Source organism: Anguilla anguilla, chromosome 5 (genome assembly GCF_013347855.1).
Source record: "Anguilla anguilla isolate fAngAng1 chromosome 5, fAngAng1.pri, whole genome shotgun sequence".
Classification (NCBI taxonomy): Eukaryota; Metazoa; Chordata; class Actinopteri; order Anguilliformes; family Anguillidae; genus Anguilla; species Anguilla anguilla.
Window position 1 is genome coordinate 50,796,823 of NC_049205.1, and position 25,338 is coordinate 50,822,160.

General features: G+C 37.5%; 2 protein-coding genes across 5 annotated transcripts; one reads left to right on the forward strand and one right to left on the reverse strand.

Moving 5' to 3' along the window:
• Positions 1-4,016: 4,016 nt before the first annotated feature.
• LOC118228268 (high choriolytic enzyme 2-like) lies at positions 4,017-25,037 on the reverse strand. 2 transcript variants are annotated; one of them, XM_035419659.1, is made up of 10 exons: positions 24,925-25,032; positions 24,709-24,790; positions 24,382-24,394; positions 22,885-22,947; positions 21,076-21,222; positions 19,536-19,653; positions 18,566-18,744; positions 18,134-18,215; positions 16,776-16,900; positions 16,311-16,487 (listed from the first exon to the last, which is right to left on the reverse strand). In XM_035419659.1, coding segments are annotated over exons 2-10 (798 nt in total). In that variant the 5' UTR covers positions 24,778-24,790; positions 24,925-25,032; the 3' UTR covers positions 16,311-16,485. The 2 variants fall into 2 exon arrangements, with proteins under 2 accessions (XP_035275551.1, XP_035275550.1); XM_035419660.1 differs by lacking the exons at positions 16,311-16,487; positions 16,776-16,900; positions 18,134-18,215; positions 18,566-18,744 and adding an exon at positions 4,017-4,269 and having other exon boundaries at positions 24,925-25,037.
• On the forward strand, positions 9,002-15,761 carry LOC118228267 (high choriolytic enzyme 1-like). 3 transcript variants are annotated; one of them, XM_035419656.1, is made up of 9 exons: positions 9,002-9,117; positions 9,852-9,900; positions 10,278-10,343; positions 10,695-10,844; positions 11,079-11,196; positions 11,472-11,650; positions 13,840-13,921; positions 14,165-14,289; positions 15,533-15,761. In XM_035419656.1, exons 1-9 carry the CDS (start codon positions 9,049-9,051, stop codon positions 15,544-15,546), a joined length of 852 nt encoding a protein of 283 aa, XP_035275547.1. In that variant the 5' UTR covers positions 9,002-9,048; the 3' UTR covers positions 15,547-15,761. The 3 variants fall into 3 exon arrangements, with proteins under 3 accessions (XP_035275547.1, XP_035275548.1, XP_035275549.1); XM_035419657.1 differs by having other exon boundaries at positions 9,855-9,900; XM_035419658.1 differs by having other exon boundaries at positions 9,882-9,900.
• Positions 25,038-25,338: the final 301 nt, after the last annotated feature.

Sequence of the window (25,338 nt, forward strand, 5' to 3'; positions counted from 1 at the left end):
TGATGTGTTTCATTGTAATAAATAGTTTCTTGTTAACTCGTACTTATGTAGTCTCCATCTTGTACCCATTATGGCAGATCAATCGCTACAAAAGCCATGAACATCAAGTCTAGTTCATGCAGTAAGCCTAGTCAGTAAAGTCATGGTGAGTCAAACTATGACTGAGTGCTGTCCCCACGGATGCACTGACACAGAGCATGAACACCATCTCTTCTTGGAGTGCACTGTGGCCAGGCAGGTTCTGGAGCCTTATAGTCCCTCCTGTCCCCCAGAACAGATTGCTGCCAAGGTCCTCCCTGACTGCTGAGGGCATCCCCTACAGTCACCCAGGAGGGTGGAAAACAACTGAGCTCCAGCATCAGCGGAGGATCATCAACACCATAAAACAAGTCCTATGGGAGACAAGGAACATCAAGGTGATGTTTTGCATGTGGACTTTTGAGTTGATTACTTTTTAACGTGTAAGAATGTTTAAAACCAATAAAACACAAAGCAAAGCTGGGATCACAGATATAAAAACCCTGTTTTATATAGTAGCAATCCTCCTGAGGCTGCCTAGCTGCTCCCTGGCCTTTTTCTTGGGTCGGTCTCTACATCTATGGCTGGGATGCTGTAAAAACAGGTTACTGCTTTTTATCCACTCCTACTATAGTAGGCTATAAGTTACATATGGGTATGCCTAATATTGCTATACACCATTACATTACATTACATTACAGGCATTTGGCAGATGCTCTTATCCTGAGCGACATACAACAAAGTGTATAACCAAAACCATGAACCACCACATGCCCATGGTAATGTAGGATACTCACAGTACTTGTTCAGAGCTAAATATTAAATGGAGAGTTCTAAGTAGCCACTCATGGATTTGAAATATTCGGCCTTTTCACTCCATGAGGGGCTGCTGTGTTCGTTGGAATGCTCTCTTTTGGGTGTATGAGAGAAAGAGATCTTCGTGGTTCTGGTGTTATGTCTTGTGCAAGCATTGTAATTGTGACATTTGTATTACTCAGCGCAACATTGTGACATTGTGTGGTTAAGTTAGTTGACACTATATAACCTCATTTATATAAACTATGCCTATGTAACTCAAAAGAATGGGTATGTGGAACTCTTGGTAGAAAACATAAACGAAGACAGTAATGACCGAAACTAAGAGCAAGGACATTAAATGGAAAATTACCCAGTGGTTCATATTCATTATTAAGGGGCACTAGCTAGCCACTGAAAGGCTATAAAGTAAATGCGTGTAACTGTTTCCCTCGGCTACAGTATCAGTGAAAAGGATTTTTTAAAAATGAACAGATGATTTCACAATTTTTTTAGGGAATTCTTGTAAATCTAATGGGATGATTTCTAGTTGCATTTAAACATGTTTTAAATAGATGTGAAAAAGGTTTTAAACCAGGTCAACAACAGCCTTGGCTATGCAGGCAGCATAAAGCCTGTAATGTAATGTAAAGTAGCCAGCAAAACCATTCACTAGATTGTCTTTACTTAGCTAGAATTCTCAGTAGCAGCTGCTAATTCTAGTTTCTTTAAATAATAATAATTTGGAGTATGGAATGCCCAATTGTCTTCCACTCACGTTGACGTATGAATACAAATATCTATTTATATTTTTTTAGAATATAAATACATGGATACAAAAAATTTTCAGTCAAATGAAGGCTGAAGAAAAACAAAAAAATCTATATTTTCTTTGCTTCATCACCCTGCCTGCCTGCCTGTTCAGTTGCCAAGGCAACAGCATTACAAAGAAAGGATGAAATGTAAGGTGAGTATTTCTCCTAGAACTGCCACTGAAGAAAAAAAAATGAGAAGGCAAAAACATTTCTGAGTGCATGCCACTGTTTTTGTTTTCAGTGGAGGCAGCAATTATGCAGATAATGATACATTTGCATTCCAAAGAAATTAAACAACCAATTGCCTGTTACCAATCAAGTGTGTAATAGTCTCACAGTAGGAATATAGTGCATATATAGAGTACATACAGTGGTCTTGAGTAATGTTCATTTCACTGACCTATAGCACAGTTGTAATCATATTGAGTCGCCGGGTTGTTGGTGTTAATTTGATTGAAATTCTCATACATGAAAAAAGAGGTGGTGCTGTTACCAGGCATTTCTAATTGGATCTAAAAGCAGCAGATAATTTGACTTCATGGGTTTTATATACATTGGGTCTATTGTACTGTAACCTACATAATCTTGTAGAATTCCTAGCAAAAATAAGGAATAATATAAGAAACCCCATCAGATACCCAAAACAGTGCCTATCAGGCAGGCTAATAAGAAAAATAAGAAAAGGCTTAGGCCGAAACATGTCTGTCTCTTTGTCCAAATAGGAATAAAAATGAAAATTATTTTGTTGCGTAGACATTCATAATCTATATCTATTCATTAAGAGTGCAGGCTCCCGTCTTTCCTTTCTATGCTTATCTATGAGAAGCCAACGCACCATTCATTTGTTATATAGCCTAGTTTGTTAAAAACTTTGAGTGCATGAGTTGGTAATTCTTTTTTTGTACAAAGTAATTTCTATGGTCATTCAGCACTCACTTTGGAGGGTGCATTTAAATAGCCTATGAGCCATCATTCTCCTCTTATCCATTTCACGAAGAACGCACAGCTTTGGTGGTTTGCTGGGGCCGCACACACAAAAATGGGTTATATTTCACACAGTTGTCATGTGCGACTCTATTCAGTTTATTCCAAGTCTCAGTTTCAATGAAAACCTGAAAATATGTTGTTGGCGTTATATTCGCGGAGTTATAATTTTTAACTACAGCATCCACAATTATTCATCCCCACGCTAAAGGTTTTGTGAACTTCATCACACGATTGCAGTGAATGACTTTCGTGTGATTATACAGTATGTGCGAAATGAGTTCAGATAGCGTTTGATTGAGAAATTAGTATCAAAGGGCCAGTCATTCAATTGCTGATTAGCATGACGGAGTAGACAGCAGCACATTGGAAACTGGGTATAAGTACCTGTTGTTGTCTATTGTCTGACGGGGGATGGGGGGGGGGGGAGAGACATAGACATAATAGACATAGATGTGCCTCTGGCTAGCCTGCATAGATACATTACATTACATTTATTTGGCAGACGCTTTTACCCAAAGCGATGTACAAAAAGTGCACTTCATGGTTATAGACAACTACTAAACACAGGTTCAGTAAGGTACAATACTTATTTTGTACAGCTATTTCTAGCCAAGAACACAGTTTAGTTCACAAAGTTGTGATACAGCTGTGTATCTTGCTATGACACTGGTGTATAGGCAAGTGACAAGGGGGTGCAGATATCCTGAGTTCTGTGTGTATGTTAGGACCTTAAAACTCTAGGGTGTATAGTGGTAAGAGTCATAGAGGAATGGTCGGTTAAAGTGAATGCAGTTTATTGTACGGTGTGTTCAATAATGGCAACATACAATGGTGAAAAATGTGTGCATAGCTGAATAGCTATACATGTATGACATGAAGGAGACGGTGTTGACAGATCTCCCCAAACCATTGCACTTTTCCCTTTATATGCCCAAGGAAAAACCCCAAGTTATCAAATAAAGACACAATCATAAGAAAACAGTACATCAATGATCCTGCTTGTGCTACTTCTGTAAGTGTATCACACCGAGTTAACCTTTCTAGCTGAGACACCAACTTGCTCTCCATAACATTGGTTTTCCAACAATACCAAGAGTTATTACTCTGTATTACGGAGAACCTAAGGTTTACATAATGCTGATCCAGTACGATGTTTTGCAACTGAGCACTGTCTTTATCACACCCTGCTGACTCTCTGTCAGCAGTATACAGACTGTTTTCCTTTAGGGGTCTGATAAGGGGCACACAATAATAACTGCCCTAGTCAGTTATAGTCAGGGAAACCTATTTCCCTTGTGAATGCAATGTAACATTTTAATGTGGCCCGAATCAGCCAAATCAACCTAGAAATATTATTTTCTCAAAATAAGCATATATAATATATTTTTTTAAATAATAATTTTGTTCATAGCGGGTTCACAGGATGGCAATAAGTACCCACAAGACTGTGAATAAGAGGAGGTAAAGATACACGCCAAAGATGCCGTTGTGCAGGAGGACGCAAACATGTTTGTCACGGTCACTGTGCGTCTGCTCGTGGTTGAAGCCCAGAGCATGCAGGAGCTCGTGCTGTACTGTACCATGGTGGATGCAGCCTTGACGACTCAGAGACACCACCTGGCCATTACCAAGCCGCCCCACATATGAATAACACCTGGAAAACAATCTGGAGGACTCAGCCACACACACTGGAGGACAGAAGAATTTGCCTTTATAAATATATTGTTATTATAAAACCGTGGTTCAATTCTACTGTTAAGAGCACTTAACACAGTATACAAAATGAATAATATTTAATTTTCTGTGATATAATGACAGTCAGAAATGAATAACATTTATATTGCAATTAATAAGATATCATGCCATAACGGTTTATGAAAAATCGTTCATAACTGAAAATACAGGCATTTGATAATATACAATCAAAAGTATTTGCAATTAAATGAAGGATACTGCAGCCAATTTAGTTTAACTTTCAAATGATGGAATGAATGCCTTGAAAAACAGCATCGTGATGAATATTCAACATTTTTATAATGGGAGTTGTCTTGGAATTCTGAAAGGGTGCTACAAAGTGATTAGGGACTCAAACTGGGAATATGATAGTCCATATTTGGAATTTTCAAAAACCGTTGTATAAAGTAACAACTAAAGTGAGCAACCAAAAGCACCATTAAAGGAAAAGACTCAAAGCATTTTAAAATTTGCTTCAGTGTGCAGTACAAAGGATAATGATAAGAATAATCATGTCAAGGCAGGGGTTTGTAGGAAATTATGTTCCCTAAGGATACATTTTGGGATATCTGCTCTTTCACATTTACATAAATGACATTTATAGAAATATTAGACATGCAGTACTTAAATTAACTGATATTTTTGAGAATAAATTTGAGGGTGAAGAAAATGTTTGAAGTTAGTAAATGTGATGTTATGCCTGGTGATAATTTTAGACTGTGTGCATTATGAAAAAATAATTTATTCATTATATGATTTTTTTTGCAGGCAGTAAAGACCTGTAGAAACATATGAGAAACTTGGGGGAAATGGGGTGTAATTTCTGAGGTCAAATTCAGTCAACAGCACAAAAAGACATAAGTGTAGGTGAAAAATAATTTTAGCAAGTTTTGTGCTGTTATTATGAAGACGTTTGACAATGAGAAGAGTTGTTAATGCATGGAGCTGAATGTTGGCATTTGCAGCTAATGCAGACACCATTTTTGCTTTCAGGACCAGATTTGACACTGTCTTTTGTTATAAATCCGTAGTTGTCTTTGCTATACATACCCTGAATGTGCAGATGGTCTCTATGATTTGTGTGGTGTGTAGAACGTATGCAAGTCAAGGATGCCAGCCACCCTCAATGATTTATAACTCATTGAAGGATATTGTCTCTGCCAGCATTGGATGGCAAAAACAATGGTCTTAGTTGTCATCAGATCAATCGCCATTCCAAAAAGAACCCCAGAAAATACATGCTGTACAAAGAAAATATGTTTTCTCTGATGAAATACAAGCATGCATTTTAATCTCATGGGCCGACCCATCAGCAGGGAGCCTGCAGCTACCATGGTAGTGAAAAAATTGTATAATCTGGTTTGTCTGAAAATAAACACATGCACACATCTCTTATGACTAAACATGTAATTAGCACCTGTGTTCTAGCGTTAAATCTCAAAATTGTCTCATTAATTTAATCTGCTTTACTCTCCTTCCCAAAAAATGACAAGCACCTTCATCTTAGAGTGTACACCTGCCACTTCACATCACTCAAAAATGACTTAACAGATACCATAGTAGCCCTGTCCCTGCTCCCTCCTAAGTATAAGCCACTGGCATATCATTCAGAACACTGCTATATGTATTAACCGAGTCTTTTCAGTTACAAGCCAGTATCTGAGCTGTTTGAATGGCAATGTTTCTCAGAGTTAGATTAGCCGGTGTGTCTGCATGTTCTTGCTGACATCCTCTAAAATGCGTGTGCAATCAAGCTTATTCAGACAGACCTAGAATAATAAGTATCATACCAGGGAGATACACTACATGGCCAAAAGTATGTGGACACCCCTTCTAATTAGTGGGTTTGGCTAGTTCAGTCACACCCATTTATAACAGGTGCATAAAATCAAGCATATAGCCATGCAATTTCCATAGGCAAACATTGGCAGTAGAATGGGCCGTACTGTGGAGCTCAGTGATTTTCAATTTGGTACTGTCATAACATGCCATCCTTGACAAAGCACGTAAGTTTGTCAAATTTCTGCCCTGCAGGAGCTGCCCCAATCAACTGTAAGTGCAGTTATTGTGAAGTGGAAACGTCTAGGCGCAACAACAGCTCAGCCATGAAGCGGTGGGCCACACAAGCTCACAGAACCACCGAGTGCTGAAGCGTGAGATTCATGAAAAAGGTTTCCATGACCCAGCAGCTGCACACATTCTCTGGAGTCATGAATCACACTTCACTATCTAGCAGTCTCACGGATGAATCTGGGTTTGGCAGGAGAACACTGCCTGCCCGAATGCATAGTACCAAATGTAAAACTTGGTGGAGGAGGAATAATTGTCTGGGCCTGTTTTTCATGGTTTGGACTAGGCCCCTTAGTTTCAGTAAAGGGAACTCTTAACACAACAGTATACAATGAAATTCTAGAGAACTGTGCACTTGCAACTTTGTGGCAACTTTGTGGAAAGGCCCTTTCCTGCTCAGCATGACAATGTCCCTGTGCACAAAACAAGATCTATAAAGAAATGGTTTGCCGAGTTTGGTGTGGAAGAACTTGACTGGCGCCCTGACTTCACCCCAATTGAACACCTTTGGGATGAACTGGAATGCCGACTGTGAGCCAGACCTTTCACCCAACATCAGTGCCCAACCTCACTAATGCTCTGGTGGCGGAATGGAAGTGTATCCCTGCAGCCATGTCCCAAAATCTAGCGGATGACCTTCCCAGAAGAGTGGAGACAGATATAACAGCAAAGAGGGGACCAACTCCATATCAATGCTGATGGTTTTGTTCAACAAGCACATATGTTTTAACTTGTATATCTGACTATCGTTGTTGTGCTTTTCTCTATCTTCCTTTGCTTCTATTATTTCTGTACAGCACTTTAAGCTGCATTCAGTATGAAAGGTGCTATACAGATAAAGCTATTATTATTATTATTATTATTATTATTATTAGTAGTAGTAGTAGTAGTAGTTCTAGTACTAGTAGTAGCAGTAGTAGTAGTAGCAGCAGTAATAGTAGTAGTAGAAGTAGTAGTAGTAATTTTATTATTAGTAGTATTATTATTGTGGGTGTGATGTTCGGGTATCCACATACTTTTGGCTATGTAGTGTATATTGTGTCATTGTATCAAAGCTAACCGGTATATGGTGAAGAGAATGCAGTGTGTATGTCAACCGCCATAGGCACGCACTGTCTGGAAATAATACAGGTATGCAGGTACAGTAACGTCTTGCTTACATTCCAATTTGTTTTCTCGCATAAAGCTGAGACAGAAAGATCCACTTAAAAGGTGTTTTCTATGGGAGAAAGTTTCGGACCTGACAGTCCTTCATACAAAAATTTACTTTATTTTTTATTTATGTTTTTTTTTTTTTACTTTTCAACAATTGCCCCTTATGACAGTCTACAAAATATCCAGCAAATATTTTCAGCTGTCTGTTGGCAGCACAACCTTTTTGCATCCTCCACAACCCCAGTATCAGTGTCTATGAACAGTATGAGTATCATATCACAATCCCTTCCATTTAGAACTACCTTCTATAAAGGCACTCAGAAAATACCTTAATAGACTGTTAATTTATGTCTAAATTAAATAGAAAATTATGTTAAGGATGAGTCTGTAAGGTATCTGCAAAATATTGACAAAACCACAGGTCAAATTTTGCAATGCAACGCTGGTCTCTTTCTGCATTCACTGGAAAGTATGGTTTGTGTAAAAGAGGAACTGTCTTTACCCAATGTGAACTGGTGTGATTATTTGACACTAACATGAAATCTAATCATAGAATAATGTTTTTCTGAGAAAACACAGACAGATGTGGCATACCAAAGATTTGGCCTACCAATTTTTACATGTAGGTCACAATAAATAAATACAAGTATTTAAAGTATGTTTTAATTAATTATTAAAATATTAAAATACAAATGGATTCGTGCACTCATTTACATTGTAATTTATCATGATATTCTATTAACCAAGCAAAAAAGTATTGGTTTCACTGGTTTTATTAATGCATTGCCTGTATTGATGAACTTGATTTCATAAAATGTAGTTGTCTCATTATAACCTCATGAAATTCTCTAACATGGGTTAGCATGGAGCATGATGGAGCTAAATAAGTGGGGTGTCACTATGGTGCAGTGGGTAGCACCGTTGCCTTACAACAAGATGGTTGTGGGTTTGCATCTCGGCTTGGGGCCTTTCTGTGTGGAGTTTGCATGTTCACCCTGTGTCCGTGTGGGGACATTTGTGAATTTATTATTTTTGTAATGACACATTCTTGTCTTATTCAGCATTACATTACATTACAGGCATTTAGCAGACGCTCTTATCCAGAGCGACTTACACAAGGTTTTTTTTTTTTTTTTTTTTTTACATAGCACTTTACATTGTATCCATTTATACAGCTGGATATATACTGAAGCAATGCAGGTTAAGTACCTTGCTCAAGGGTACAACGGCAGTGTCCTTACCCGGGAATCGAACCTCCGACCTTTCGGTTACAAGCGCAGTTCCTTACCCACTGTGCCACACTCTGTCAACCGTTAAAAAACGGTTTTTCTAGACTCTGTTGAAACCTTTGAGGCTAGCCATACCCTTAGGCAACATCTCTTTTTGAAAACACATGACCAGTTTACCCATATAAATTACGGGGCTCTCATACAGTAATAGTGGGACAAATTGCCAAGACCACAACTTCTTCATCATGTCATCTCTTCTCTGGCTCACCTTCGCCTTCATGGTGCTCTCGGCAGTGCACTGTTACCCCTCGGAGGTAAGAACAATTATTACAAATATAAACATTTACCATTATTAGATAATTGAATCATTTTAACTTGTAATGTTTTTTTTAATATATATAATATTAATACATGTTACAGAGTCACATGTTTTAGATGAGTAACACTGGGTCTGATTGCTCTAGTTATTTGTCAAATTTATTTAGCCCTTTGCACTCCAATCGCCTATATTTTGTGGTCTAATAATTTCTCATTGGCTTGAGTGTCAGCCAAATAAATGATTTGTGTAACTGATCTCTGTGTATTTATACACCTGTCTTGTATCAAATCATCCTGTATTTCTTCTCATCCAGCTACCCATTGTGCTGGAAGATTTTTGTTGTACTCCAAACACAAAACCACCCGATTCAGCTTAACTTCATTGAGCTGGTATACAGATATTTTCAGTCCCAGTTCCCTGCATGTTGAACTACTTCCCATGGTTGAACATTCCTGCAAATATAGAACAATCCAATTAAGCATTCATGTTTAATACACGTGCAAATACAATTAATACATAGTTACATTACATTACATTATAGGCATTTAGCAGACGCTCTTATCCAGAGCGACGTACAACAAGTGCATAGGTTCATGATGTAGAGGTGCAAAAGAAACACTAGAGTGAAGTTGTTGATAGCTGTGAACTAGTTGATAGCTGTCTACAAAAAATCTGACTGAACACTGTACAATCATATACCCCAAAACATTTTTATTTTTATTTATATAGCAGGGTTCTTCTGAAATTTTTTCTGTACAGGAGAAGGACCCAATCTATGGTAGGTTCCTCTACTTATTTATTTAACCTTTTTGAATCAGTCAGTGTCATTGACATCAAAAGCTCTTTTGCAAGGGTGACTTGGCAAGATAACTGTAGGTGTTTACCAAGTAAATACATTGGAAATGCAATCACAATAAAGCATTACAAAGATGGAAAGAATAAAACAATTGTTACAGTGCAGCTTTATAATCACATGTGACTATGTTCCTAGGCTCTTCTGTCAATTGAAAAAATTATCACTACCATTAATTCCTTTTTCACCACATATTTTAAACTATTGAATTATCATGAAACTGAATTATTTTGCAATGTGTGTTTCATTTATTTATTCAATTTTTCAACAAATCTGATGATTCTCTGCCAATTCTTTGACAGACAACAGTCTGGATGAAGACGAAAGTGATATTTCAACTTTAATTGAGAAAGCAAACAAGAATTTGGGTAAGTGGACAGTGGACATACATATGTGTGTATCCATCCATTATCTATACCAGTTTATTCCTAATCAGGGTTGTAGGAGGTGCTGGAGCTTGTCCCAGCATGCATTGGGCAAGAGGCAGGAGAGGCAGGCAGTGTGTGTGTGTGTGTGTGTGTGTATATATGTATATATATATATATATATATATATAAATTCACAATGGTCATCTGACACTCCATTTGGAAGTTGTTCCATTGTCAAATTCCATCACCTGCCAACAGTCCAAGAACCATGTCCTCTGATGCAAAGCAAACTCATTCTGCATTTTCTTCAGGAAAGTCAGTCCCAATTTGTTTTGTTATGTTTTTTCTAAGGACAAGGACTGGATGAGCCAACTGTCATTGGGGACATTGCCATTCCTACTGATCTTGGGAATGCTGATCCTTGCACATCCCGTGGATGCAAGTGGAAAAAATCATCAAAAGGGATTGTTTATGTACCCTATGTAATCTCCAAACAGTACTGTAAGTCACCTCTTCTGAAATACTGTTATTCAACACATAAATTAACTACATTGACTTTGTATGAAGCCAGCAGTTTTTGCAATGACAGTAGACAGTATTACAGGCTTCATGCTGTGATTAGTGTAATGTTTATTATGTTTAAATATGTTTAAATATTATGTTTATTTAATCTTCCTTTGTTAGACTTGCTATGCATTAGGGCCAGCTGAGTGATGTCATATTGTTTTCCAATAGCAAAAAGAGAAAGGTGCATCATTGAGCGTGGGCTGAAGTCCTTTGCCTCCTCCACCTGCATCCGTTTCAGGCGACACAGAAGAGAGAAAGACTTTTTGAACATCCAGTCCCTTGAAGGGTACATTTGCTTATTCACAACTCTGATAAACAACTGTCTCAAAGACACAAAATGACACATTTTAGGGTTTACATCTACGTACATTTTTTTTCATCAACTAATTAAACCCTCATTTTAAAGTGTTACAGTAATGATAAAGTTTTTCTAAATTTACTGAACCCCTCTGATATTTTGCCTTGTGTTGCACTGCACTTTATTCAATTTCTAGCTGGTATTATAATACAGTACATCATCTTTTCATGAAAAGCACTGGTCATTATTTCACCATATTCCAGGTGTTACTCTTATGTGGGCCGACGGGGTGGTGGTCAGGTGGTTTCTCTGAAACGCCAGGGCTGCGTCTATCATGGGGTTGTCCAGCATGAAATCCTGCACGCCCTAGGATTCGACCACGAGCAGACACGCAGCGATCGTGATAAGCATGTTCGTATCTTGTATGAGAACATCATCCCAGGTATGTGCTTCTACCGTCTCCTTTTCTCAGATTTAAACCGGAATGTCCACAGAAGCCAGGAAATAGGTTTTTTTTTTGCTTTAGTTGCCAAACTAGTACATTATATTACAATACATTTATTTTTAAGACGCTATTATCTAAAGCGACGTACAATAAGTGCATACCAAAGGTCATTGGAACAACTACAATACTCATTATGTAACAGTTATTCATAGCCATAAACTCATTAAGTCCTGTTCACACAGTAAGCATAGGCAAGGTCAGCATGCTGTGGTTAGTCAAACTAGGAGGCATGACAACGAGCTACAACACCAAGATAACAAGTGCAATATAATTGCTGGACAGAGGTACAAGTATAACATGAAAGTGCTACAGGAACAAAATAAAAGGATACAAGTAATAAGGGTGATTCTAGATTAGGAGTTTCCTGCAGTAGTGTTAGTCCAGGTATAGTCTGAAGAGATACGTCTTCAGGCAACAGCGGAAGATGGGCAATGACTGAATGGTTTGTAGAGGAACAGGGCGATCATTCCACCACTGGGGAGCTAGGGTGGAGAAGCTCCGTGGTAGGGACGAGCAAGAGCCATTCACCCGGATGGCAGGGAGTGTGAATCGCCCTGCTGCAGCAGAGCGGAGTGGTCGAGCTTGTAGTATTGAATCATGTCCTGTAGGTACCCGGGGGCTTTCCTGTTGGCTGCAGTGTAGGCGAGGGTCAGGACTTGATCCTGCCAGCAACGGGTAGCTAGTGGAGTGACCTCAGCAGGAGAGTGACGTGAGAATTTAGGAAAGTTGAAGACAAGTCGGACAGCAGTGTTTTGAATCATCTGAAGCGGCTGGACAGCACAAGCTGGCAGGCTTACAAGGAGGGAGTTGCAGTAGTCCGGAGATCACCATAGCCTGGACAAGTAGCTGGATGGAGTACGTGGTCAGGTATGGTTGAATCCTCCTGATGTTTTACAGGAGGAATCTCTAGAACCGTGATTTTGCCTTGATGTGCTCCATGTGGTCCAGCTGGTCATCCAGGACCACCCCCAGACTCTTTGCAGAGTGAGAGGCAGTCACTGTGGTTCCATCAACAGTGATTGAGAGCTCCTGTAGTAGGGAGGTCTTGTAAGGGATGAACAGCAGCTTGGTCTTGTTGAGGTCGAGCTTCAGGTGATGCCTGGTCATCCATGTCAGCCAGACAGGCAGATATTCTGTCATTGATCTGAATGACAGAGGGGGGAGGGGAAAGAGAATTGGGGTTGTGTATTTTCAGCATAACAGTGATAAGAGAAGCCATGTGAGTTAATGACTGAACCAAGATATTTGGTGTTACTGTAATGGAGAGTAGTAGAAGCCCCAGTACAGATCCCTGTGGGACTCCTGTAACAAGGGGATGAGGTGCGGAGACAGACCCCATCCAAGAGACCAGACTATTAGCCATGTTTAATTGAGATTTACATAAGCCATTGCATAAGTTGGACTGTACCAGTGGCAATCCTGTACCACTAGTGGAGATGCTTTGTTGATGCAAAGCATTAATATAAAAGTAGTTCTGTTATTGGGTGGGGTAACATTTAGTTCCTTACAAACACCAGGTATTATAGTCACTATACGACAGCATGACTGAAACAGTCCAACTTCTACTACAGCTTTTATACAGCTAGTTGGACTGTATCAGCCCCACAAACAGGTAACATATACCAAGAATGTCATTGCATGTAGTGCACAGTGCACGAGTAATAACCTTTAGAATCTCAATACTGGAATAATTGCCATAGAGATGAGAAGACACTAAGTGCAGCTTCAATTATATTAATGAAGACCACACTGAGGACAAAGGACCATGTGAACTTATCCAGTTCTGTCCAATAGGCAGAATCACAGATGGTCTTCTTTTTGGCTAAATTAAGGCATGGTTTGGATATTATCCCAGAATGTCAACTGTGTGGAACGAGCTACAAATCCAGATGGCAAGGAAGGGCCAATACACTTGTATTGAGTCTGAAATGTTCCTCTAAACAACAGAAATCTTTTATATCCAAAGAAAATAAGGAGGAAGAGAAATAAAGCAGAATAAAGGCCAGTGGCATCACCCATGCCATTGCATTGCTCAATAGTAACTACTCGGTCAAACCAACACCATAGTGCTTTAGCAGAAATGGGGACAACAGCATAATCATTTCTTGTCATTTTTTTTCCTGCAGGTAAGGAGCACAATTTCAGGAAAATCCAAACCAACAACCTAGGGACCCCATATGACTACAGCTCTGTCATGCACTATGGGAGGTCAGACAAAATTCTATGATGTACAGTAATATGATGTGCACTGGCAGTTCTGGTAACACTAACATAATCAATAAGAATAAATGAGAATATTATTGCCTATGCTGAGAAATCATTTGTAACATGTTAAATTCCAATTTAGCCAATCTGTCAAATCATTCAAATAACTGATATTTCCAAAGGAAAGTTACATTAATGCAGTCAGTAAATAATGAAATATTAAAACACATTTAATATCATTTCTAGGTATGCCTTCTCCAAAAACAGGGAGCCAACCATTATCCCCATTCCAAACAGTAATGTGGAAATTGGAAAAAGGAAGCAGATGAGTCGCCTTGACATTCTGAGGATTAATAAGCTCTATGGGTGTGGTAAGCATTATTTTATTGACCAAACCGAGATAAGAGCTGTCAGAGAAACATAAACTAGAGAAACGGATTTCTTCATCAAAGCATGATATGCTGTTTTTATAGCTTTATCGTTAAATAAGTAAACAGCAGAGGGAGGCAAAGGGAGTAGAAACCAATCAGAGCAGCAACAGCAGTACAACAGGCAACAGACAAAATAATTAAATCCAGAACGCTGAGATGCCTCTGGGAAAAATACATTTTAAGAGCAGCATGTTTCAGAGCAGCAGGTTTACACTAAATAGCATCATCTAGGAGAACAGATTTGTTCGCACATGTCAATCATTCAGTAAACACACTCTGGGTTAACTAGGAAGAGACAAACACCTTCCACAGCTTAAAATAACAATAGGGGAGTCTGGCGATAAGCAGATGCACAGAACAGTAAGCTACAGTACTAGTTAATGAGTATACACTGTTAATACACTCACTGCCTAGCCTGTAATTCATGTGGCTACAATGCAAGTAATCACTTTGATTTAGGAAGTTTCAATCTCTGCTGTTCATTATGAAAACAAAGTAATGGCAATTCAAGAGTTTTGTAGAGTTGTTAGCGTTGACAATTTAAGCCAATAAAGTAAATGCTGCTTTAAAACTGCATTATATACACACAGCTAAAGTCAGACAGTGGTACATCTGTTATTTTCAAATCAGCATGATTTTATTGTGACCCTTCTACATGGTATGATTTGTCATATCAATCTAATTTTTTTCCCCCTCATTTTATTGTTATGTGTTAATCTCATTTTTTAAGGAAAAACTGGCATACCTGTTCAATGATTTAAATGACCCTAGTGTCTATATTCATTCATATTAGACCACACTTTGTCCTTTTTATAAGCAGACATAATATTGTATGTTATCTTCAGTGAATGCTACTGAGGAATATACAGTATATCATAAGTAATTGTAGTGATTCTTATATTGAAGTTCAGGTACGTGCACCACCATTTCAATCACACCTTATATTCAAACGTGTTAATGTCTCATCTTTCTAAATCCTCATCCACACAAATGCTGTTACCTTCTTGATAAATGAACTTGAGAATAGGTAAAGGAAATCCATGTTTTTTTCAGACTAGGTGCATGAATATGTTTTACAATATGGTGAATGTGTCTATTGTCACATTGTTTCAGACACATACTGCATTTCATATCCAGAATATTAATCATTTGTTTCTGTTATCTCTTTTGTGCATTGAAACAGGAAAATCCATGTAATTCAGGACTGGTATCTCAAGAAAATGTCCTTGCATCTTTTTATTGCATCTATCATTTTAATGCTTAATCTAAAAGCAATAAAAATGTTTAAGCTTACTTCATTCTTTAAAACTTCTCAATGCATGTCGTAAATAAAAGAATAATGATATATATTGTTAAACCTCTGTGCTGAATTTTTCTATACTGTCAATAAAGCAACATATCTGCCTAGCAAAGAGTTGCCTGCCATTGGGTTTTGTAACTCTATAATGACCAATCAGTCTTTTCCTCTTTGTGCCAAGGAAAATGCAAACTTAATGTAAACCTGCATAAACAATCTATCATCTGGAAGGACACAACAGGAGAGCTTCTCCCAGGAGGGCTCAGCTGATAAGTACAGGCCTGAGCCTGAGCAGCCGGTGTGCTTGGTGTGTGGACTTCTGTGTTGTGTTGCTGGATATTTGCTGGGTATTTATAATTCCTTGTCTGTTTCTGAGTCACCAATATTTATTTTCCAAGCATAGTTGCAAACAGTCTGAATAAACTACATGACATAACAACACTCCTTGTAGAAATGCGAGTGGGCCAGGGAAGAAATGCGCTACTGTGGCTACCATCTTGGGAAGCGGGAGTTAGGAGGTCCCCATGTAGATGAAGTTGAGGGCATTAAAAACATGCCTCAGCCTCACACCAACATTTGGTTCATCACACAACTTGGCAGCAATAATGCAACAATAAAAACATATTATACCAAAAGTGAAGGGGAAAAAAACACAATTTCAACATTTCTTTGCAGATATATAGGTTTATTGGGATTGGGCACAGATCTCTATTGTACCCCCACATTTCTATAAAAGGAAAGATGTCAGCACTGAACATATGCTGTAAAAGAAAGTGAAAGTTCGTCTTTGGAGCAATTTATGGGGATTCCTCAGTTTGGACTTCATACAGCTTGTTTCATTCTATGAAATAAACAAAACAAAATGGCTTTTTTAAAAATATGCATGACACACAGACAGATTATATTTATGTTCCAAACATTATGGAGCTCATTCTATGTGTGTGTGTGTGTCATGCCTCTTCCACACACACACACACACACACACACACACACACACATACTATACACAAACAAGGCCCCTATACCTGAACAACCTTGATATTAATCTTTCATCAAGTGTAGAACACTATTGAATTAACATCATACAGTTACCTTGTGAAACCTATATTTTGACAGAAAGTATACGCACAGCACTGGTACAGCCTGTTGATCCTCAAGATGTCATTGTAACTCATTTGTGTGGCTGCCCCAATTTCCACATTGTTGTTTGGGATAGGCACCATAGTTGGCTGGTTGTTCTTGGAGAAGGCATACCTACAACAATAAAAAGCACAGTAAAGATTCTGACCCTCTCACCAAGCCACTAGCACTCTGAGCTGGCATTTAACATGCATAAATGGATGGATGGATGAAGGACTGATGTCAACAGAGCTATTAAGGGCAGCTTACAGGTTGGCAACATATGATTGCCTAATGGATATCGTTACATTGTCACCCGCCATCCATCATCACTCATCTTTGATTCTAAATTCTGTCACTCATAAAACATACAAACACATGAATGATAATAGATTGCATCGCTGAAGTAGAGTCATTTGCACTTAACGCAGAAGACAATTGATTTAAGGGAGATGAGAATGTTCTTGCATGCTGTCATGACAACTGAGCCAGTGATGGGGTCAATGTTCAATACAATTTCAGTCTCAAAGATGGACACAAATGATCACAATGATGACAAATAATCTGCTGCCCTAGCATAAATCAAAACCATTGCTACTGACCATCAGCTGTGATAATAGCTGGTGACAATGATCATACATTGTTAAATTATGTAAACTGCCCTTTTCTGAAGGAATGCTGAAGATACTCAAATCATCAATGCTATGCACATTTAATGTCATATCCTAAGAGCAGAATACATCACACACAGTCACTGGCCACAAATCGCAATTTTCCCTGCTAAATGAATGGAATATACTGGAATGGAATCCACGTAAGTGGCTGTGTTAAATCTAAATAGATTCTAATATGCTTTCCAATTTTCTAAAAGTTATTAAAATATTTATATGCTTGTTATTATAGAAACATAGTCTCAAAGGTCTGGTGAAGTATGAATATAATAACAGTAGAAATTGATAAGATTTTCTGTTTCTTGGATAAAATCCATTTTTAAAAAGTCCAAATTCACATGAAGGCTTAAAAAAAAAACATAAAAACATATTTTCTTTTGCTTCATCACCCTGCCTGCCTGCCTGTCAGTTGCCATGGCAACATGAGTTAAAAGAAAGGATCAAACATAAGGTGAGGATTCCTCCCACAAGAGTCACCCAAAATAGTGAGAAGGCAAAAACATTTTTGAGTGCATTCCACTGTTTTTTTTTTTTAGTTAAAAACATCCTTAATAGAAACACTAATGCAGATAATGTTGCTTTTGTATTCCAAATAAAGTAGTCAAGTGTATAAGAAAGAATTGCAGTAGCACATAGTTCATACTGTGTGTATTGTACAGTGCATACAGTACTCTTAAGTAATGTTGATTTCACTGACCTATGGTACTGCATAACAGAGTTGTAATCATATGGAGTCGCCAGGTTGTTGGTGTCAATTCTATTGAAATTGTGTTCCATACCTGAAACAAAGAAGTGATACTATTACCAGGCATTTCTAATTGGATCTAAAAGCAGCTGATAATTCAACTTAATGGTTCTATATACAGTATTACAATTCACATAATCTTGTTAGCATTTCTAACTAAAATATTTATTTTGAATGTACTCCCCTTACAACCACAATCTAATTATTTTCACGTGGATTCTAAAGGCCAAATCAGTCAGAATGTCAAACTAGAAAGATGTTTTTTTTTCTCAACACAGCCATATAATGATATTTGAAAATACATTCTTGTTCATTGCATGGCAGAACCAAAAAAAAGGAACCAAAAAGACTGTACATAAGAGGAAGTACCGATACTGTACACACCGGAGACAACGTTTTGCAGGAGGACGCGGATGTGGTTGTCACGGTCACTGCGCGTCTGCTCGTGGTTGAAGCCCAGAGCATGCAGGAGCTCGTGCTGTACTGTACCATGGTAGATGCAGCCTTGACGACTTAGAGACACCACCTGGCCATTACCAAGCCGCCCCACATATGAATAACACCTGGAAAACAATCTGGAGGACTCAGCAACACACACTGGAGGACAAACTTGATAGTAAAAGAGTTTGCCTTTATAAGTATATTATTAAATTGAGATTCAGTTCTGCTGTTAAGAGAACTTATTGCTCTTCTCTAGAAAAATTGTTAGCAATACCATTAATAAATATTTATATTGGAATGAATAAGCTATGAAGCCATAATTGTTTATGAACAAGGGTAAACCAATAACAATGAATTCTTTTTCATATTAACTTAACGAAAATTCTTCCACATCTTAAGAAATCTTTCATGACTGAAAATGCTGTCTTTTAATTATAAACGCATTAATAAACACATTATGAAAAATACGGGAGTCTACAATTTTAGGACAAATTTGAATTAATACCATGACCAACAGTGTCATAATGAATATTCAACATGATATTTACCATGAGAGATTGTGAAGACTTTTTAAATTTCTGAGAGGATACTACAAACTGTTTAAAGACTCAAATTTGAAATACAATATTTCATATTTTGAATTTTCAAAAGCCATTGTACAAAGTAACACAGATTCTGAATTTGCCTCAGTGTGCAGCACAAAGCACAAATCAGTGTCAACTGCATAAAAAGACTTTTTAATTAGTTTTAGTAAGTTTTGAGCTGTTACTAGTAAGGCATTCACACTGAGAGTTGTATGGAATAGCTTAGTGCCATTTGTAGTTAAATCAGAGACCATTTTGGTGACCAGGACCAGATTTTACACTGTCCCATAAACAGTATCATAAAACACTTTTTGTCTTTTTTTACTCACCCGTTTTGAGACTGGATGTACACATAGTCTCTCTGATTGGTGCGGCGTATGAAACGTATGCAGGTGGAGGAAGCAAAGGACTCAAGCCCACGCTCAATAATGGATAACTCACGGGATGCTTTCAGAGTCAATATGGGAAATGCCAAAAAAAAAAAACACCATCATGATGTATTCCACATTGATATAAGAACTCATGGCATGAAGTATTTGAAAAATAACACACACACATGCACACGCACACACACACGCACACGCACATACACACGCACACACATATGAAGTACTGTGGGAAAGTCAGAGACCACTTTTGTTTATCCATTTTCCAGTCAAATCCATTCTATGCTTTTTTTTTTCAGTGTCAGACAATAATGCTGGAAACATATATTTAACAGCTGTATCCTCCCAACAAAAGCTGCTAGTGTCAATGATATTATCTTAGAACCCTTTGCCTTCAAGAGTGACTCTAACATTCAAACAAACTACCCAAGCACACCTTAGCGGCTTTGCAGATTTCTTTGTCATGTGAATGTAAAGATATTTCTGATGCAATTATACATAAGTTAATTCAACTGCATAAGCGAGATGAAAGTCAAAGAAAAATAGGTGCCAAAACTAGAGTTCAAATGATTGCAAGATACTGAGAAAATGGGACTCCTAATAACAGTGCTTGTAGACCACAAAAAGTATCACCATCAAAAAGACAGTATTTCAAGATTTTATCTTTGAGAGATGGGAAAGAATCTATCTCCACTCTTACTTCAGCTCTGTAAGTCATTCCACTGTGAGAAGACAATGGTTCTGAAAGGATGTGTGGCTATTATGTGTAGGTTTTATTTACTGATGCATCTAAATTTGAGATTTTCAAAAGTAAGAGAAGGCAGTATGTATGTTGAAATGAAAGACGAAACATGGTGGAGAAGTTTTGGGTTGTATAACAACATCTGGAGTTGGTGATTTGGTGGTGATTGAAGGCATGATTAATGCTGATAAATAAAAACAAATTCTAACATATCATGCAATATTCGTTAACAACGTTCGATTGTGACCAAATTCATTTTATAGCAATATAATGACCCAAAACACACCAGTAAGTAGATCAACCTGCTGGTTGATCAACAATGTTCTGATCACTCCAGAATCTAGACCTAAACATCACTAAATGTGTTTGGGATTACTTGGATTGAGAGAAGCAGAAAATGCAACCAACTTCTAAGACTGAACTTTGAAGGTGTTTAAATGAAGCATGGAAAAAATATCCCTGCAGATTTCTTAAGCAAGTCTCCCATAAAGAACTGAAGTCGTAATAAAGTCAAAGGGTGGACACAAAAAAATAAAATATTTGATATTTGTATTGAGTTTTTTGTGTAATTCTGAGTTAAATATATGTTTGCTGCATTTTTCTGACATTGAAAAATAAATAACTTGGCTGTATTCAATGTAAAGTAAAAAAAAAAAGGTGGTCTCTGACTTTTGTCAGTACTGTATGTATATATAATGCATATATATCATTACAAATTAAAATTTAAAATAAGTTGCTTACAGTATTGGTTGGCGATGACATAGGGCACATAAACTATCCCATCAGAGTACTTAGGCCACAGGCAACCACGATATGTACAAGGGTCTGCATTCTTCTCAGAGACAATGGCAATGTCATCCACAATGGTTGGCTCATTGGGGTCATGTACTTGAAAAATAGAAGAAAAGGTCAGTGAAGGCACGATCAAGCGCAATATAATTAACTCTAGCTTTAATTATAATGGCTTATTGCAAATTTATAAAAGTCTACTACCCTTTGTTTTGGCTTAATGCATTCTATCAAGAAATATTGAGAATGAGAGTTTCTGCTGTTATTCAGTGGCTTCCTGCAACATTATTTAGACTCTGACCAATAATATTTTCTTTCAAAAATATCTTTTATCATTAGTTTGGTATTGATGTTAATTGTAAGAGCTTATCTAATATTTATACAATACAGTAGTCAACAAGGGCCTTAGTTGCCATCAAATCAATCTTCATTCCAACAAGAATGCCACCAAAGACATACAAAGATTAAGTGCTTTCTCTGGTGAGAAACCAACATCCATTTTAATCGCATGGGCTGATAGACTGCAGCTATCATGGTTGTGCAAAATGTGTATAATCTGGCTTGTTTGAAAATGCACATGCTCAGGTCTAGATCTCATACAACTAAACAAGTAAATTAGAAAATGCATTCTGCTGTTAAGTCTCGTAATTATTTCATTAAGCTGATCCAGTTTAATGCCAACAAAATAGTATTTTCCTCTTAGAGTGTACACCTCATACTACAAATTGCTCAAAAATGGCTTAGCAGGTACCTTAGCATCCCTGTCCAAATACAAGCCACTGGTATATTGTTTGGAACACCGCTATATGTATTAACTGAGTCCTTGTTTTTTAAATTTTTTAAAACTAAATTCTAGATTCACAAGGCCTCAAGCTGAAGGTTTGAGTCACAAGGCCCCAAGCAATTGCCATCCTATGCCTAATAGCAAATCTACCTATGGTCCTTGCCAAACACAAGCCACTGGTATATCGTTTGGAACACTGCTATGCATATTAACTCAGTCCTTTCAGTTACGAGCCAGTATCTGAGCTGCTTGAATGGCAATGTTTCTCAGGATTAGATTGGCCGGTATGTCTGCATGTTCTTGCCGACACACTCTCACAGGCTTGTGCAGTCAAGCTGGAGGAACACACAGACCGACCAGAATAATAAGCAGCACACTGGGGAGACATATTGCGTCACAGTATCACAGCTAACTGGTGTGTGGTGAAAGAATTGGAGAATGTCTGTGATATCAACCGTCATCGGCACGTACTGTCTGGCATTTTGCTACAAAAAAAGCTTTGAATGCTCATGATTGCAGCGAATTTTAATTCACCTGCAGACTACCAGCAGGCATCCAAGTAATGGAATAGAACTGTCAGCATCAGCATCTCTGCATCCAGCCCATTTGGCACAAAAACAGCTAATACAGAGGTTTGGCAGAAAAATCATCAAGAGACAGTTATGGTGCAGGTAAAATTTTAGGGAAATTCAACTTCAAATGAACTTCACATGATTCCTGTTTTTTTTTCTTTTTTCGTTTTTCTCTTGAGTAAAGACATAATTACTGCATGATATAGCTGCTTAACAGATACAATTTGCCACAGGAACTTATGTTTTTTGTGGTTTATTGACATTTTACATATTAAATGGGTATTTTTAGAAGCTATTATGGTATGGTTGTTTGCTTAAAGGTGCAATAACATTATTTAACCTGGGATTTGAGATGGCAATCATACTGTAAGTAATAAAATGTTTGTTTGAAAAGTAACATCTTACCTACATTCCGGTTTGCTTTCTCAAGTAAGGTTGAGACAGAAAGATCCTCTTCAAAGGTATTTTCTATGGGAGAAAGTACTCATCAAATTCTCATTGCATAAATAATACAAGCTGACCTTATACATTCAGTAATTTCTTAGAATAAGTGTGTAATGTTATGAGATTGACTTTTATTTATCTATCTATTTATTGCTTAATTAATTAACTTATTTATTGATGTAATTTTATTTATTTTATTTATTGATTTTCAAATTGGATGCCTCCTTTTTGATCCCCCTTTTTATTTTATTTTTTTCTCCTAATATGAATGCATTTTAAGTCTGTCCAGTTTCCTAGACACCCTCTGCAAATGCATGCACCTGTAAGTTATGCAGACAGGTATGCACGTCCTTACAAAGTTGTAGTCTGCCTCTTTTCACCCTGCAGTCCACCAGTTCAGATGCACAGTCTTTGTGCAAGAGACTTGTGCAGCTTTGACAGACAGACAGCGGGTGCTTGATTGACAAAAGGAATCACTCTTGTGTGATTAGCTTACATTGCAAAATCAATCCAATGAGAGAAAATTCTGTGGGCAATTATATACCACCCTGCAAGAGAGCCAACAAGGGCCAAGGGGTGCATTATATCCCTGAGAATGAGAGCTGTACCTTTATTTCATACACCACATTTACAAAGGTTTATGAAAGGGGGGTTTGCTTGTAATTAGAGACCTGAATGAATACTTTGTTATTGTTAATTACCATTGCCTACTAAAAGAATAAAATGTCAAAACACCGAACATTGCATTTAATAAACACATTTTATATATCAAGATGGATAAATTTAAAGTCCTACATTTTAAATTTACTGACTGACAGAAATATGTGCTTTCACAGCCATTTATTTCTATTGACAGTAAACAAACAATCACAAAATAAACACTTTATAAAAGTGGTTGGAAACATACTGGAAAAGTGACAGGAAACATAATCCAGAATAAAAGGCCAGCAGCAGTGTCACAGCCTTGTGCAGAGGTACATCCAGATCAAATTGTTTTATAATGCATATACTGATGTGACAGCACGCAATTATTTTAACTTTGCATAACACCTCATTTAACAGAATCCACAGAACATGAATTGGTCATGAATATGTATATCTAGTAGAATCAAAGTATCATTAAATTGCTCCATAAGAGAGAGATCAATCTCTCACTCTTAACCGCTTCCTTGTTGCGTCATGCACCATATACACTGAGTGCATTCATTCTTGTCATTCACATACTAAAACTATTCTGACTACCCTCCCCTCCCCTCTCTTCTGTCTGCCCTAGTGGTTGCATTGCTGTTTGCTGTTTAAATGTACTGTGCATTATGTCCTGAAAGTGTTCTGGATTTGTTTTATATTCATCAGAAAGAGCTTTAAAGAGTTGGTTGGAATCATGCTGTAACCTATATAATATATTTTATTGATATCACAATATCAAGAAGAAAGCCAAAGTTTATATACTGCACTTACCTATCTTCAGACCCTGTACAGAGGTTAAAAAGAGACAAAAATGGCCATCAATACAAACAGTAAAAAATGATGCATTGATAACATTATGAACAGAGTGTGTGAATGCATCAGCATTCAAAGCCATTAAAATGTAAATTCCCATATATGTGATACTTTTACAATCACTTATTTACTTGAAGTGTTTATCAAACTGGGTAGTTGTATATAGTTATATCTATCTTGTGAATGTAAACAGCACAAACACATGCAGTCTCTCTCATACAATGATACACACGTACATGTGTATGCCTGCAGCAACTCACATGCAAACAACAGAATTATATTCACCTCATCTGCCCAGGTGGATGAAACCAGCAGAAGGGTCAGGAGACCCACAGGAAATGTGAAGAAAGCCATTGGAGCCAAAGTCCTAGAGGTCGTAAAAATGATTCACGTCAACTGAAATACGATCATAGCAATAGCACTGCTAATCAAAACAGCATAATTATAATTGATTTTCCTTGCGCACTCTATCAAACCAAAAAATTTAAAATAAACACTTACCCAGCCTTTCTGAGTGAAAGAAATGCTCAGATGCAAAATGAGTGCATCCGAATTTGGTTTATATATTCTGACTCATACACAAATAAATAACTTCAAAAATATGATAAGGTAGGCTAATAGTAGCATGGAATAAATTGATAAGGAATGATATAACTGGGGATGTGTTACATATGGAAGTTTCCCAAGTTATTGCACAGCCTTGAAAATGCTGCAGAATATTTGCTGTAGATTTGCATATATTTCAGCAAGACATTTAATCATGTTTCAATTTGTAGCTTGTAACTTGTTGCTTTCCAGAACAGCTGTTTGTCTCACCTGTTTTCCTTGGATGGTTTCCAAATAGTTTGAACCATACTACAACTACAAAGAATAAAATGAATAAGCAATTCAGCAAGTGGAAAGAGGATCAGCAGC

What these genes read in the sequence shown, in the direction of transcription:
- LOC118228267 (XM_035419656.1), top strand. Translation starts at nt 9,049, where the DNA reads ATGTCATCTCTTCTCTGGCTCACCTTCGCCTTCATGGTGCTCTCGGCA. An exon ending in TGCACTGTTACCCCTCGGAG is followed by an intron (nt 9,118 to 9,851) that starts GTAAGAACAATT and finishes TTATTTATATAG; the next exon opens with CAGGGTTCTTCTGAAATTTT. An exon ending in TCTGTCATGCACTATGGGAG is followed by an intron (nt 13,922 to 14,164) that starts GTCAGACAAAAT and finishes TATCATTTCTAG; the next exon opens with GTATGCCTTCTCCAAAAACA.
- LOC118228268 (XM_035419659.1), bottom strand. Translation starts at nt 24,777, where the DNA reads ATGGCTTTCTTCACATTTCCTGTGGGTCTCCTGACCCTTCTGCTGGTT. An exon ending in TGTCATCGCCAACCAATACT is followed by an intron (nt 19,654 to 21,075) that starts GTAAGCAACTTA and finishes TGACTCTGAAAG; the next exon opens with CATCCCGTGAGTTATCCATT. An exon ending in CCTGCAAAACGTTGTCTCCG is followed by an intron (nt 18,216 to 18,565) that starts GTGTGTACAGTA and finishes TCTTTGTTTCAG; the next exon opens with GTATGGAACACAATTTCAAT.